General features: G+C 40.7%; 1 protein-coding gene across 1 annotated transcript in view; it reads left to right on the top strand.

The window, feature by feature from the left end:
• Positions 1-15,732, top strand: part of PDE7B (phosphodiesterase 7B) — a 333,205-nt gene that overhangs the window by 303,363 nt on the left and 14,110 nt on the right. The window contains exon 9 of the mRNA XM_040965356.1: positions 12,969-13,060. Within this exon, the coding sequence (XP_040821290.1) occupies positions 12,969-13,060 (92 nt within the window). The remainder of the gene's footprint in view (positions 1-12,968; positions 13,061-15,732) is intronic.

Consider the following 15,732-nt stretch of genomic DNA (forward strand, 5'->3'; position numbering starts at 1 on the left):
GAAGTGCAGACGATTTTAGCAATTTTTATTTTAATCTCATTAAAATGCAACCATATTTTGTAATTTCTTCAATGCCACAGATAGTCTTGTGTTTTTTTAATTAACAGTTTTATACTGTACCTATCAACTGACATGTTAGAATCTCGACTATAAAGATGAATGAAACCTGATCTCTGACCATAAACATTGTTGTGTTCAGACACCCAAAATGAGCAAAATCCAAGCCAGTGCAATCCTAGCTTGAAAGGGATTTGAGCGGTTAACTAAAGACACACTAAAATGTAATTTTTTCCAAACCCCTAGAGTAAATACCTATGCTAGTTCCTGTATCCTAGGGTGTGACTGCAACACACTGAGATATTAATGCTTCCAGCAATGAATTTCTCCACCTAAAGTGTCAGACCTAATCCCAAGTAGGAAAAAGCAGGATCCTTTTGATACTGACTAGGAAGAAACCTGGAAATGGGGTTCAAAAACCATTCGGGATAAAACTCTCGTGAATCATCTGCTTAACCAGTTTTTAGGATTTCTTGCTGACCAGGGATTCATGACGTTCAATTTTGAGGACAATGTCAAAGGCAACCAATGTCAGAGGGTAACATAAAGATGTCTCAGCTATCCTAGAACTAACTAGAACAGCAGGGGAAAAGTTGTCAATCAAATTAGTTGACTACATATTTTTAGCAAGGATTTTTCTTTAATTTCTAATTTCTATACTGGGAAAATTTTTCATTTATGTCATAGGAACAGTTTAAGGGCATGAAGATAGTGCCCACACACTGTCTCCCTTTCTTCCTGACTTCCTCTTTCCATCCTCCTCCCTTTCTGATTTTCCTTTTGATTTTTACAATGACATGCTTTTGATTTACTTTATAGTCACAACCTTAACCAATCACTAAATATCATTACATACTATAAGTAAAAATTGCTTAAAAGCACCCAAAAAATATGAGACTTCGATCTTGTCTTTAAAAGGTATGATGCCTTCCAATTTATTATTAGGTTAAGAGACTCAAAAGAAGATAAAGAAAAATCATTATAAAAAGTTTGTTTCCAATATTGTATTACATAATTTGCCTTTACTCAACACTTAACTATGATCCAATACTGTACCAAATATTTTTATGCGTTTGCACTAAGTAATCTTGACAATAGCTCAGTGAGGCAAAAACTAATACTATCGCACTTATTTTCCAAAAAGAGAAAACTAGATGGCTGGAAAAATTATGTTTTTCCTGAAGCAAGTGCCTAATTCATGACACGGCTAGAATTAGAACTCCAGTCTGCCTTCACTGCCCCTGGAGCTCATACTGAGCAGCTGCTATATCCAAAGAACAATGTGTTCTGGTGAGGAAACTGAGAGTTATAGACCTTATTGATAAGGGCCGTGCAATGTGTAGCTGCAAAGAAGTGCAATGAGAAGATACGGCAAAGAGAAACTGTGCCCATGCTTCCAGGAAAAAAAAAATAATAATCATAAAAACAATGTTATGGAAACTGGGCCTTGAAGTGCGAGGAATAGTTTGAATACTTGAGAGGAAAAGAGGACATGAGGGACCACACAAAAGAACTGAACCTATGGCCTTTAGCTGAGCATGACCCTGCTGTCCACAGCTCATACTCTCAGATCAACATCTCGGGCATGCAATGATCAAGGCCAGTGCTCTCTGTATAATAACTGTAGATTGTTGTACAGGACATGCTTGTGTCAGAAAATCTTCACTCTGTTATAAAGGGGGAGGTGACACAAGTCTTTCAATTAAAATGAGGACAAGTCATGTTACATAACGTATAAGCTGAACAAGACCAGAAAGAATATTGCGTATTTTTAAATCTTTAGAACTATAGCCTTTTTGCTTTCAAGCAGAACGTGTTGGTTGAGACGGGACAGGGCTTTGAGGAAACTAAATCCAAATTTTTGCAGCATCTATCAGGGAGCATTCTTTTTGGGAAGAGGATCTGTGATTGTCACCAAACTTTAAAATGGGTTACAGATTCAGAAAGTGTTAACCACCACAATAAATTTTAAAAATACACTTCCATATTTACAGACAATATCACACATCGACATACAAACATTGGGTCAACATGAATCCCATCAAGAGGACGTAGCGGGAATTACGTGGCCCTGAGAATGCCCTGTGCGTGACTTTGCCACAATTCAGACTTACTAAAGATGAGATAAAATGGAACAGGGCTTCCTCTCCTCCTTTTCTTGGCTGTGCTCTTTTAGTTCTAACAAATACAGAGATCATTGCATAACTCCCAGCTTGTGCTTCTGCCCTGAGATAAAGAGACAGCCGGGGAGCCAGAGTGAAGGCCAGGTCAGAGGGCTCCCTCCTATTGTCTGCTGTCTGGGCTGAACTCACTTGCTGAACTGTCAACCAAGTTCAACTTTAAGGCGTTGCAGGCACTTGCACCTGGCACCTCGCTCATTGAACTGGAAGCAGTCCAGGTGTCCTGGATAGAACAGGCATGAAAGAGGCTGGTTAGACACAGAGCCAAGAATTTACTTTCCATCCCTCCATCCTCCAACCTCCTCAATACACGAATATAAAGGTAGACTCAACAACCATGCAAATTAAGCCTTAAATCAGATACAATCTTGGTTATTGCAGTTGTAAAAGGAATCACAGTTCAATTTATACATAATTCCTTCAGATAGAGTCCAACTATGTATGAATTAGTGACAAAACACCCTAAGTGAATTAAATAATCATTTCACAAAACACCCTGTTTTCTACATTCTATAACATCTTGAAGAAGCTTATAGTCATTTTCATTAGTCATTTAATACAAGCACTTTCAGGGGACAGCATTTTTAAACACCTATTGTGCACAAGTCCAAGGCAATGTTCCTTCCACGTAGTGCTATGCCTCCTCCAACAAGCCCTGGCAAAGACCTCGAAGAACCTCACAATTTCCGCAATTTCTAGGTGTCTTCAGCAGGCAATGTTAAAGCTATCAAAGCATGGCTCAAATTGGGTTTTCTGACCCTGAACTGAACATGGGCAGCAAATTATGATCCACACTCCTAGCTCTTGAAGCAGTTTCTTGGGCAGGTGCAGATCAAACAAGTGAGAAAGACATATTAGTCAGCAGAAAGCCAGGCAAGGCCCTAGTCTCCAGGGCAGAAGTCTTGTTCAGGACTCTGTAACAGCTCCTAGCTTTCTTAAATCACCCCCTAGACTGGACTCTTGTTGCGTTGCCCAGGAAACCACTTGGCCTGTTAGGGAGGCACCCAGCACCTCTTGTTTGATGAGCAATTAAAAATGAAAACAGAGGCTGTTCTGTTGTTTTCTTCGCGTATCCTCTGGACTTCACAGCTGCAATTAACTCTGATTCCAGACTCGGTGTATCAACATCACCTGAAATATTTTAATCAACAAGGGAAAAACAATTCAATGCTGCCTTGGATGACAGCAATTCCATTTTGCCTGGTTCCCCTTGACAAATAGTTTTGTGATTGGATTCGAAAAACCGGGTCGGTGTTGTGTTAAACACCAGGTGTATCACTATTGGTGAGCAATGGGATTGTTCTGAGGCTGGCCGGTAGGTAGTTGATCATTTAGAGGAAAAGGAAACTAAAGGTTTCTCTTTAGACATTTTAAATCAGTTTTGCTTTTTTATCTAGATTAAAATCCTAATGGGTTTTATTGCCACAAAGGTAGGAGTTTATTCTATCAAGTTGAAGATGAAGATTATGCTTAAAACCATAAAGATGTAGAGTTTCAGACCCCAATACTCGTTCATCACTGGATCACATAAATAGCTGAACTGACACCTGTTAAAGGGAGACAGGTGCAGTGCCTGACATACTCTTCCAAACATACTGGGATCAAGGAATTTGAAAGGGAATCCTCTCCGCCCTTATGTACAGCTCTCCAGATCCATTTCCGCAGAGTGTCTGTTGCTGTTGGTGGTCACTGAACCTCTCTGAAAGCCAGAAGGGAGGGTCTGCCACTCGGAGCCCTGTTAGTTTAGGGTATCAGCACCCACCTCTCCTCTTATCTACATTCTGCCATGCTTAATGCCAAGCCCTTCCCCACTGTGCAGCCAGAACCCAATTCCAACCACATAGGTGGCTGCCCAAAACCTGTTAAACAAGATTGAATCCAAAGGGTTTAACACAGGGTCCCAACTCCACTCGGATCTGACCTATGCTGTCCCCACCCCTCAGCCTTGTTTTCCATCCTCACTCAATGAAGCTTTTATGCCTCAAACAGTCTGAACTGTGTTCCATTTCCCAAACAACACTCATTCCTCTATTCACCGAAGAAACAGACACGGAAGGCCTCCCTCAGAGCAGGAGCCGGAAATACAGAGGATGGACAACACAGGTGCGTGTTGGTGCTTTCTTCCAGGGGAGCTAAAAAATAAGCAGTACATGCAGCTCATCAGCAAATGATCATTTCTACACACAAAAAAAATGACAAGGAAACAACTGCCCCTGTTCATGTGTACTCTTCCCACTGCCAAGTTTAATCAAATGCACTATTAGAATGTTTTACTCAAATATTCTATGTGAAGTGTCTGTATCTTTGGGTTCTTCTCTCACCTGCACATCCTTTTCATATCAAGTTGAACCTATTTTCTACTTGGAAGCCTCCTTTTTCTCTAAAAATCCATCTTATGTGCACCCCCCCATATGACTTCACACTCTTCTCTTACTGTTAGAGTGAGTGATTAAATGATGATGTCCCCAGAAGACACTAAGTCTCTGGGTACATTAACTTGTTCACTGTTGCTTCCTCAGTATCCAGTGAAATTCTGGTGATGAGGGAATATTTAGTAGCTACTCCGGCCGATTGTCAATTTTTTTTTTTTTTACCAAAGGTTTACCATGCAGGAGTACCAATGATTTAAAAATTATTTTTTAAATATTTATTTCTTTTCATTGGAAAGGCAGATTAGAGAGTGAAGGAGAGACCAAAAGAAAGATTTTCCATCTGTAGGTTCACTCCCCAAATGACTGTAATGGCCAAAGTGGAGTAGATCTGAAACCAAGAGTCTCTTCTGGTTCTCCTGCCTGGGAACAGGATCCCTAGGCTTTGGGCCATCCTCCACTGCTTTCTCTGATCACAAGCAGGGAGCCAGATAGGAAGTGGAGTAGTCAGGACACAAACCAGCGTCCATAAGGGATCCCAGCATGTGCAAGGCAAGGATTAGCTGCAGGGTATCTCACTAGGCTCAGTTTAATAATTGTTTACAATGATCTCATTTCATCTTATTTTGGACACAGGCTGATGGAGTCATTCACCTAACTGGCCATCTGTGAATTCTAAGAGAGTCCATTGTGGTAACAGTTTTAAAAATCTCTTTGGCTTCTTCCTAAGTGTAAGGATTTCAAATCCGAAGATCCGCGAGTGGCCCTTCTAGCAGATTTTGACACAAAATTCAAATAAGACTCTCCGGCTTTGCTTAAGTTCTTTAAACTTTTGCAGTTCCTGAACGTTGAGGTTTGGGAAGTGAATTAATCAGTAGCCACTGCACAAATATTTATTCCTTGAGGTGGCACCGTGCCACCTGCTGTGGTGCAGAGATGCCTGTGATAAGCTCCCTTCTCTCCAGAGCAGTCATGGATGCCAGCAGCTCTTTAGGGGGCCATGTGAGCCAGTGGGGATGCACACAGCCTTCCCAAGGGGTACACAGGCATCAATGGTGTTAACAGAACCCGTTTTCAGGTCCTTAAACTGACCCACCCAGAATGTGCTTCCAAGACAGACAGGCTAGTCCTGCTTTTCCACTCTCCTTTCACAACTACCTTGTGTCTACTTCACAGAGGAGATACATGCATCCTGTTGCATATTGCCCCAGCTACACAACGCCAGAGGAACAGCTCAGAATATCAGAAGTTTCCTTTCATCGGAGTATCATAACTTCCCTAATATCTCTTAAATTAATACACTGTCAATACATTTTTATTCTTCTGAAGTATAACTTATTTTGCAAACTTACAGTATACTTAGATGTTTCTTAATAAATATTCCTTCGTTCATTTATTCTCACAATGCCACCTCAAATAAATAAATGAAAGCCAGGATTACACAGAAAGAGGGGGAAGACAGAAACAGAGACAGAGATTGGGGGTGAAGAGGGAATGTGTTCCATTGCTGGTTCACTTGCCAAATGTTCCCCAACAGCCAAGGTTAAAACCAGGAGCCTGGAACTCCACCCAGGTCTCCCATGTGGTTAGCAAGGATGCAAGCACTTGGGTCATTTTCCATTCTTTCCATGACCCGTTAGCAGGCAGCTGGATTGGAAGCTGAGAAACCAGGACTCACAACAGCACCCATGTGATCTGCTAGCATTGCAGGCAATAGTTCACCTCGCTGAGCCACAACATCGGCTCCCATATATGTGTTTCAAACTATTAGTCACTGATAACTGCACTGTAAATTCAAACAGTGGGAAAATATTTAGTGCTTAGAACTTAATATTAGATTTTTTCATTAAAATAACAATTTAATATTGAATTTTTAAATTAAAATTGCAATCTGTATGCTTTAAAAAAAAAGTCGTAGCTAAGAGAAAGGAGGGAGGGTAGGAGGAACAAAGTGTTGAACAGACTGGCTGGAGTTTTTAGGGCAATAAATTGATTTGCTTCCAATTTTTTTGTTGTTTTTTAGTCATCTAATTGACAGAGTAACCAAGAAAATGAGAGAGAGAGAGAGAGAGAGAGAGAGAGAGAGGGAGAGAGACCTCTCATCTACTGGTTCATTCCCCAGATGCACATAATGGCTGATTGGGGAAGCCCAGAATCAGAAGCTAGGGACTCAACCCAGGTCCCCTATGTGGGCAGCAAGAACCCAACTGCTTGAACTATCACCCGCTGCCTCTCAGAGCACACATCAGCAGGAAGCTGGAATCCAAAGTAGAACCAGAACTACAACTCGGCACTCTGAGATGGGATATAGACATTCAAACTGGTGTTCTAATTGTTGGACCACATGTCCACATCAGTGTACTAACTTGTTGAAGAGAAATATGATGACCATAAAAGAGTTTTGTGGGAAATCATCCCAGGGTCTCTGCCTGCTATCTGGTGGGTGTGACCTAGAGCTTATCTGCCCTGACTTAGGGTGTGACTTCCAACCCTGTATTTAGAATGTGACCTCTGATATGATTGGAAGGTCAACAGGATTAGGCGTGCCTTTCATCTAATCACAGTGTCATTATTGGGTAAAGGGACTACCTGAAAATGCGCTCTTACCCTCTCTTTTCTCAGACCTTTATAAACCCGGAACTTGGGCTGAATAAACAGACATTCCTCAGCAACTTGTCCCTGGTGCTTCTTGTGGCCAAGGAGCAGCGTCACCTCATCCTCAGTGACCTCAGGGCCTTCTGGCAGGTCCAAACCTCAAAAGATTTTCACCTGTAAAAATGCATTACATTGGGGTAGGCATCTGACTCAGCTTCTAATTCCATTTTCTTGCTAATTCACACCCTTGGAGGCAACAGGGATGGCTCAAGTAGTTGAATCCTTGTTACCCACATGGGAGACTCAGATGGAGCTCTGACTTTCTGGCTTCAGCCTGGCCCAGCCCTGGTTGTGGCAGGCATTTATGACCTATAATGGAAGAATACAAAAGAGGTCTCTCTTAAATGAGTCAGTTCTCTTTAAACAACATTCCTGAAAATCCTTTATGACACGTCTGCTTCTATGTAACAGACTAGAAATACCAAAATAACTCCACCTAATGGTCAAAGAAAGTTGAGAATTATCTTTATCCCGGATAGCCATGAACTTATCTGAAAATGGAGATTCTGGTGGCAAGGAAGAAAGGAGAACATATTTAATCAATGAACTAACAGAAGTCTGCTGTAACCCAGGCTTAACGTGTAGCCTCAAATCATTAAATGACTGATTGGTTTGATCCTTCCCTTCATGTAATGTTCTCCCTCTACTCCATGAATAGTCACCATGTGACTATTGAATTTTCCATTTGTTATTATTATCATTGTGATTACACAGCAGGTGCAACATGTTCTCCATATGATTGATAATATCTCAAACTCAATACATCCAGCAGCACTAAACTCCCAACCTATTCCCCTTCTACCTGCTCACCAATCAGACCACTCTATTGCTCAAGCCAGAAATCCCAGAGATCCCACTGCAGACCCAGAAACCAGCCACCTCACACCACCTCCACTGCCAGCTTGCTCATCCATGCTTCCATCTTCTCTTGCAAGGATGACAGCTCTTGCCTGCTTCTCCCCTTAGCCCTACCATCCCACCAAATAACAATTTCAACATTGTTGCCAAAGTGATCTTGCTTAAATGTAAGTCATAATTTGATTCTCCCCAAATCCCTACAATCTTTCTAATGGCCAGAAGGCTACAGATGAGTCAGAGTCCTTGTTTCCTCTATAACTTCATGTCCTCACATTCTCCTCTCCCACTCAACACTGACCTCAGAGCTATTAGCTCCTCCGTAGACACCTCTAGAACACTTTTTCTAAATTACAGCTTGGCTGTACCCCTCCTATCTTCAAGTCCTTGCCAAAAACTCACCCTAACAACCTTACCAGCTAACATGCCAATAGATCTCAAATCCTTGCTGTTCAATTCTATTCCACCCCCTTTCTATGCATTTATTATACTCTCACAAGCTGGACAACTTTGTCCATAAGGATAGACTGATTATATGTATTGCCTGTCCCTCTCCACCCCTGCCACCATTAGATCCTTCTCTGTTCAGTTCAGTGGTATACTCCTGGAGTATATTACACTTTCTAAAGCATAGTAAGTACTCAATATACTTGACTAAAGCTAAGTCATTTATTCAGTTACTTACCTAGCATGTTTATGAAAGCTGTGCAAGGTATTGGGTTGGGTGGATACAAAAGAAACAAGGGAGGCATCCTACTCATAGCTCACACTGTAGTAAGAAGAAAAGGAAGTGCATACGTAACTCAACACATATAAACAGGATACATTCAACAGGGCTGAGAACTTGAGGAAAGCCGGGAGAGAAATGCAATAGAAAAGCTGTGGCACTCAAAGAACAGCAATTCTCTGTGCATTGGAATCCCAGATGGCTTTGTAGTAGAGCGGTTGAAGTGGACTTTGAAAGACAGGCAGTCTTTTGAGAAGAACATCTAAAGAAAGCAGTGTTAAGGATCACCAGCCACCTTGGGAGGCATGCACAGGTGTGGAAAGAAAGGATCGTGTCATGTAGTAACAAAGTCATGCTCATGTTAATAACTTACAGGCTTATGACAGATTGAACCCCTCAGCCAAAAATCTAAAACCTGAAATTCTCAGAGGTCTGTAATAACACTGAAATGTTTCAGACTTTGAGGTTTTAGATAACAGATTTTCCAGTGAGTGGTGTTCAACCAATAAAGTCCATTCAAATATTCAAAATTTGGGGGGTGGGGGTGCGGAATCCAAAATCTGCAGCACTTCTGGTCTAAAGCATGCTTGACCTGTAATGCGGCATCATTTATTCGGACTCAAAGAGATTTGTAGGAAAAGATTCCTAACTATGAATTACCTCAAACATATAGGAACACATTGATTGTTGGGACAATTTTCAGAGGACATTGAGTGCTAAGTCTAGAAATCAGACTTAGTTTCTGTGACAGAGATCCACCAGGGGGTTTGGATCAGGACATGAGGAAAGGCAGATGGCACAATCTCCCAGAGGTTCAGTGAGCTCCTGGAGGGCAGGAACTTTGAGTTTTCCTTGCTCCCTTCACACCTGCTATAACACCTAGCACTTGTGGAGCTGCTCAACATCTATTTCTTCATGTTTCAACAAATGATTATGGAGAAGGCAAGATATTATGACAAATAAACAAGTCATGTCCTGGGCATCAGTGGGGAGGAAGCGTTGAGAAGATAATCATTAAGGATAATGTAGAACTATATTGTTCCATTTATTGCAAAATACATGAGGCTGCACACTGTACCCAAAAAATAGGTAATAATGTAAGTTGTGATTCTGGATATTAAAGACCACAGCACTAGCATCTGCTCAGCTATGCTGAGGGCCTTGTAACAGAAGACATCTCAGAGACATGAGCACCTGCAAAAGAGATCACATGGTGACACAGAAAATCAGAGAGCAAGATAGTATAGCCAGTCACCTTACACTGAACCATTCCTGCAAGAACTAATCCAGTCCCTTCCAAAGTTAATGTCTCCCTGACCTAATCACTTTCTGTTAGGACCCCACTTTTCACAGGCTGCACCGTCTCAGTACTGCCATACCAGGGACCAAGTTTCCAACCTGTGAACCTTTTGGGGACACACTCGAAACGTAACCAAACTATAGCAAACACAGACATGGCATTGCTTTGATGAAAAGAAGGGCTTGGCGTAAGTGGCATCATGGAGGAAAATCTATATGATTCAGAAGCTGAAAGGATAGGAAGAATGACATTGGAAAGGAAGAGGAATTTTCTCTCAAATAATTCTGTATCTATTCAATCTTTTACACATTCAAAATTTGGAGATGCTAGCAGTGAAACCAGATTTCAAAAGGAATGTAAAGGTTCCAACAAGGGTTTAGAAATTAATATCTATTCAAAACAATCAACCATAGTTTTCAAAAAGTAGCAACTATAGATAATTTTTGAAAGCTAAGACTAATTGCAGCCATTCATCCATTTGTGAATCTGCGGCTTCCTAATGTTTGCACGTGGCAGGACAAAGAGAATGTTTGTGAGGTAGTAACAGAGGTAGAGCTTGGGTCTTACATGTGGCACATCTGGGTTGAAGGCCTTGCCTGGCTATGGCTTCACTGATTGGAATCTGAGCTTTTGTCATCTGTGCGGTAAAGAGATAAACAGTACAGAGGTGGATGAGGATCAAATGAAATGATGCCAAGTGCCTGTCACAGGGCTGTTGCTTGATAAACGCTAGTCCCTCGTCCATGCATCATTCTTGTCTTACTTTCTGGCATGGCCTTACAGCCAACACGGTTCTGGCCAAAACACATTTTGATGCTTAATGACTCTTCTACAAAAAGAGTAGTTGCAGTCATAATCTCTATTGCCTTTTACCCTGCACCAGCTTCCAAGCCTGCTCAACTTCCTCCTGTTTCCCTGGTGCTTATCTCCAAATACGTCTCCATCAGCAGATTTCCCAAGTATCTTTGTGTTCTGTCTTCAGGAAAATTATTAATGAAGACGTTAAGTCAGGCTGGCATAAATAACAATGCTTACGGCCATCCTCTGGACACTTGTTACATTTAGCAGAGATATTGTGTCATTTATCATTAGGTCTTGTTACAGTTTTCTGGCCTCTTTAAAAAACTCATGTGAGGACACTCATGTCCACATCAACTTGAGTTAGTTTTGCCATTGAACTCATGAGTGACTGAGTTAAATGTCACAGAAGGATTAAACATCCGTTACATCATACTAACCTATCCCTCTCTGCTCTCATAAATCTTTCTAATCAAAACAAATTAGTCTCACAATTTATTCCTAATAAACATTCTCTTTTGTTGCGTGTGGCTCAAGCCCAAAAGGAAATAATAGACCAGTTGATTAAAGTAGCAAAATCTCATCACTGCTTCAGATATGGTCAAAGACTGAATAAACAGTAATGGCTCTTTGGCAACATGAGAAATGAATAGCAACATAAGTAAGAGCCTGTATAGAGGATGGGCGTGAGACTAAGCCCCCATGGAAACTCTTCATAAAAAGTCCTGGAGGGAATCGGCTGGGTTTTGAATTAAGAATACTTCCAGTTTTCTCAAGCCTGTATTATCCTAATGGATCCAGGGTGTGGCACTCATGGGGTCGTTAGAACAAACAGCATCAAATGGGTGACTCAGATGCCAGAAGGAGGCATAAAGACAGGATGATTTGCAGTCTCACTCCTGACTCCACGTAGTTTGCTTATTATTTTATTTTCTTCTTTCCCCTCAACTTCTCAAAACCGTGGTACAATAGACAGGCGGTTTTTGTTGGGGCTTGGTTTTTTACCATCTTACTGATTTTCATGCAATACAGTGGTTTGTACTGAATTCCTAATGTGTTACAGCCATCATCACCATCCATCTTAAAACTCTTTTATCTTATAAAACTGAAGAATTTCCCGGCTTGTATCCATTAAAGAATTTCCCAACTCTGTTCCTCACACCCACCCAGACCCTGGCAATCACTGTTCATTCTACTTGCTTTCTCCATGATTATGACAACTCTGGGTGCCTTCTATACAAGAAATCACAGCTTTTCCTATGTTTTTATGAATGTTGTATTCTTGTGTGGGTTGTGGGGTGTTTTCTTTTTTTAATGTATTAAGATCAAAGAAGAGATAAGGCATAACACAGGTTCCCACTAGGGGATAACTGTGGAGCTAATTGATCAAGGAAGCAACTGAAGATTCTAAAGCATAGACCTAATGGGCTAACCACCCATGTACTGGCCACAAAGGTTATTGGCAGGGTTGGCACCACGATAGTAGCTCTCCAACTCTAGCACTAATGAGCATGGACTGTATGGACTGGCCTCAGGGGTCTGAATGTGTCCCAGCTGTCTTAGTGTTTTGGACACAGGAAGTTCTTGCCCTTGTCAGGGATCTGTAGTCAGTACAGTCGATTAGTCCCAAGGCTGAGAAGGCTGCCTCTGCTTAGTTTGGTAGGATCATCTTAGATTATGTTATGACTATCATGCAGCGATATCCATTGCTACCCATCTTCAACTGCTACACTTTTTTCTACTGTATTTAGTGTCTCCTTTGAAAGCAGTGGCAGAGGCAGAAGTGGATGATGCCGGAAATAAACCTTAAGGAAACCCTGCAGCAGAGGGTTAACAAGGGCCCAGCCTCCATCAATACAGACCTGAGCATAGGTCTTGTGATGATTTCATGTTGTTTCTTTTCTAGTCTGCCTCTGCGTTCGAACTGGTTACAGGGACTATGCAGAGCCCCCTGGAGCTGTGTTCCACCTGACAGATCAGGATCTGGCTTCTCCCTTGTTTATAACTCTTATTTTCTTTCTTCCCAGAATATGTCCGTGCTGGAGAATCACCACTGGCGATCTACAATTGGCATGCTTCGAGAATCAAGGCTTCTTGCTCACTTGCCAAAGGAAATGACGTAAGTGCCGCCGAGATGAAACATACTGATGTGCAGGCAGCAGAGATAAGCTTAGTTCTCTCAAGCATGCCTGAGACCCCTGTGTGAATGGCAGGACGCCAGCCACTGTGCTTCCTGCCTGTACTTGATTGTCTATCAGAGGACATTCGGTGTCAGTTACGGCAGCCCAGAAACCAAACTCTCCCTGGGCACTGTAAAAGGCCCTTGGACAGTCTCTGACCTAAGTCAGGAAAAGAGAGAATAAACAGCTCTCTGCTTTCACTCTTCTGCCTCACTGCTCTTCCTTGCCAAATTCCCATCCTTTATCTTAGTAAAATTGTCCTCCCATGAAGACCTAAATAAATATTTGTCAAGAAAGAATACAGGAGTTCTTAAGCCAGATTGAAGACCAGCTTTTTAATAAAGCATGATTTGCAATCACCAGTCTCAGCAAAAATAGAAGTCAAAAATTCTCCTCTAAAGTGTCTTTCGTAAAGTAACTGAATCTATTCCAGCATATATATATTTTTTGCACAATTAATTTACTTAATGTCTCTCACATTTTAAACAAAAAGGAAAACAACCGGTCTCATGGCCCCCTGTTCGTTAGTCCAAGGCCATTGCCTAATTTTCCACATAGCCAGCCCCAAGTTGGCAGCTTCACTATCTCTCAAGGCCACCACTAATTTTGATCTTTTTAATGAAAATGTACTGAACTCAAGGGAACTAGGTGAGAGGAGTAAATATGATATCGTGCCCACCTTAACCACATGCACAAAACTTGAGGTCAAGGCCGAGCAGTACCTATCTTCCCATAGAACCAGCAGTATGCGCTGGTGTTGCAGGTTCATTGCTGGCCCCTGGGTGCTGTCACAGGCTGTTTCCTAGCACCCCAGGAATGTGCAATTCACAGGAGCAGGAACTTCAACCCTGGTAACTTTTTACCTCTGAAAACTAAATAAAACCAGTGCTTGTGCATGCTACAATAGATTACAACAACTAAAAAACACAGAAGAACTAAAAGGGAAAAAAAGAAATCAAGGGAAAAAGTAAAGAGGGAAACAAAAGGAATGAAAGGACAAGGAAATCAAGATGGAAAAGGGAAGGAAGAATGAGCACAGGAAAAAACAGGGTGAAAAAGGAAAGGGAAGGAGGGACCAGTTGCCTTGGGGTAACACCCCCATGCACGCTGCTTTCTGCTCAGTCTTCCTAAGGTACACCCACTCATCCCTGTGGATTCCAAATATAAACACCACATTATCTGTAGATCTTTGTGAGTCTCAGTGTTACCAACTGGCTTTCACCAGAAGAATTACCATGAGGTAATAACAGATGTGAAAGGACTCTAACAGAAATCATCACCATTATCATGATTTGTCCTTCCTGCTTCGCGCAAATGCTTTCAATTCATTTTTCTGATTTTGAAATTAACATGGGCTGAGTGAAGAGATTAAGGAAAATTCAGGAAAGAATTCATTTGAGCCATAAGAAGTTTCTTAAGGATCAACAGTCGTGGAAAGCAGCAGCAGTTCCCCAGTGTTCAGCCTGAAATGAAAAAGGGAATGTCTGACCAAAGTCTAGCTGTTCAGGAGTAGCTCGTGTTGTTACCCTGGCTGGTGTATTTGCTTTTTGTCTTTTCTCAATATCAACATACTGTAACAATACAAAAAACTGACTTTACTTCCTATAAAGGCTTTTTTCTATATCCTGAAACTCATGGCTTCAATTTATTTTACTTGCTGACATTTTGTGCCAGAATGTATGTAACCATTGCCTACCACTTAGAATTTAGATAGTTTCTAAATCTTTGTCATTATACATAAACTCCCAGAAGCACTCTTAAACGTAAGATTCACGTAGGATAAGATTCATCCTAAACTCCAATGTTCTCTTGGCGCAGAAAATCTGTGGTTAGAAATTAGTTGTCAGACAGATCTGAATTTTTTTTCAGGTTCTCATTGCAAAATACCATATTTCCACTGGGAGATGAGCAAAAACTGGACCAATGTACCATCATCCAAATTGAGTTTTATCCTTACAAGTTTTAAAATATTTTCCAGGTTGACAGTTTAGATGAATATGTATATAAATAGAGAGAGAAAGATTTTCATAGAATTAGTAAGCATCTTTTAATTACAACTTAGATTGAAATTTTCCATGTGCTTATTAGCCATTGCTACTTCTTTAGAGAAAAAAAAATTTATTTCATCTTTTCCCGTTTTCCTGCCCATATTTACATGTTGACTACAGTAATTATCATTATGTATTATGGATATTACTTGGAAGTTTTTAGTTTGCCTTTTAGTTTGATTCATGAAGCACTCTACTAACTAAAACAGTTATATCTTCTAATTATAGGTCAAATAGATATTTATATTATTAAAGAATTCATATCATATTCAAAAGTACCAAGAAAATAAAAACAAACCATAATCCTTTATACATACAAATATTTCCAATTCTTTCCTATGAACATATAAATCACATTTCACATACTTTGTATCTTACTTCCTAATGTAACAAAGCATGACTTTTTTTCAATTCAGTAAATAGGACTGTGCATCATATTGTATATCATATTGAATAAACATATTGAATAATCATTGAAAATAACTTGCCATGGTTTAACTAATCTACTTATGAATTTTATATTTTTCTTCCTAAAATATTTCATTATTATAAGCAACATTGGA

The sequence above is a fragment of the Ochotona curzoniae genome, unplaced genomic scaffold (assembly GCF_017591425.1).
Source record: "Ochotona curzoniae isolate NIBS_2020 unplaced genomic scaffold, NIBS_Ocur_1.0 scaffold_3890, whole genome shotgun sequence".
Taxonomy (NCBI): domain Eukaryota; kingdom Metazoa; phylum Chordata; class Mammalia; order Lagomorpha; family Ochotonidae; genus Ochotona; species Ochotona curzoniae.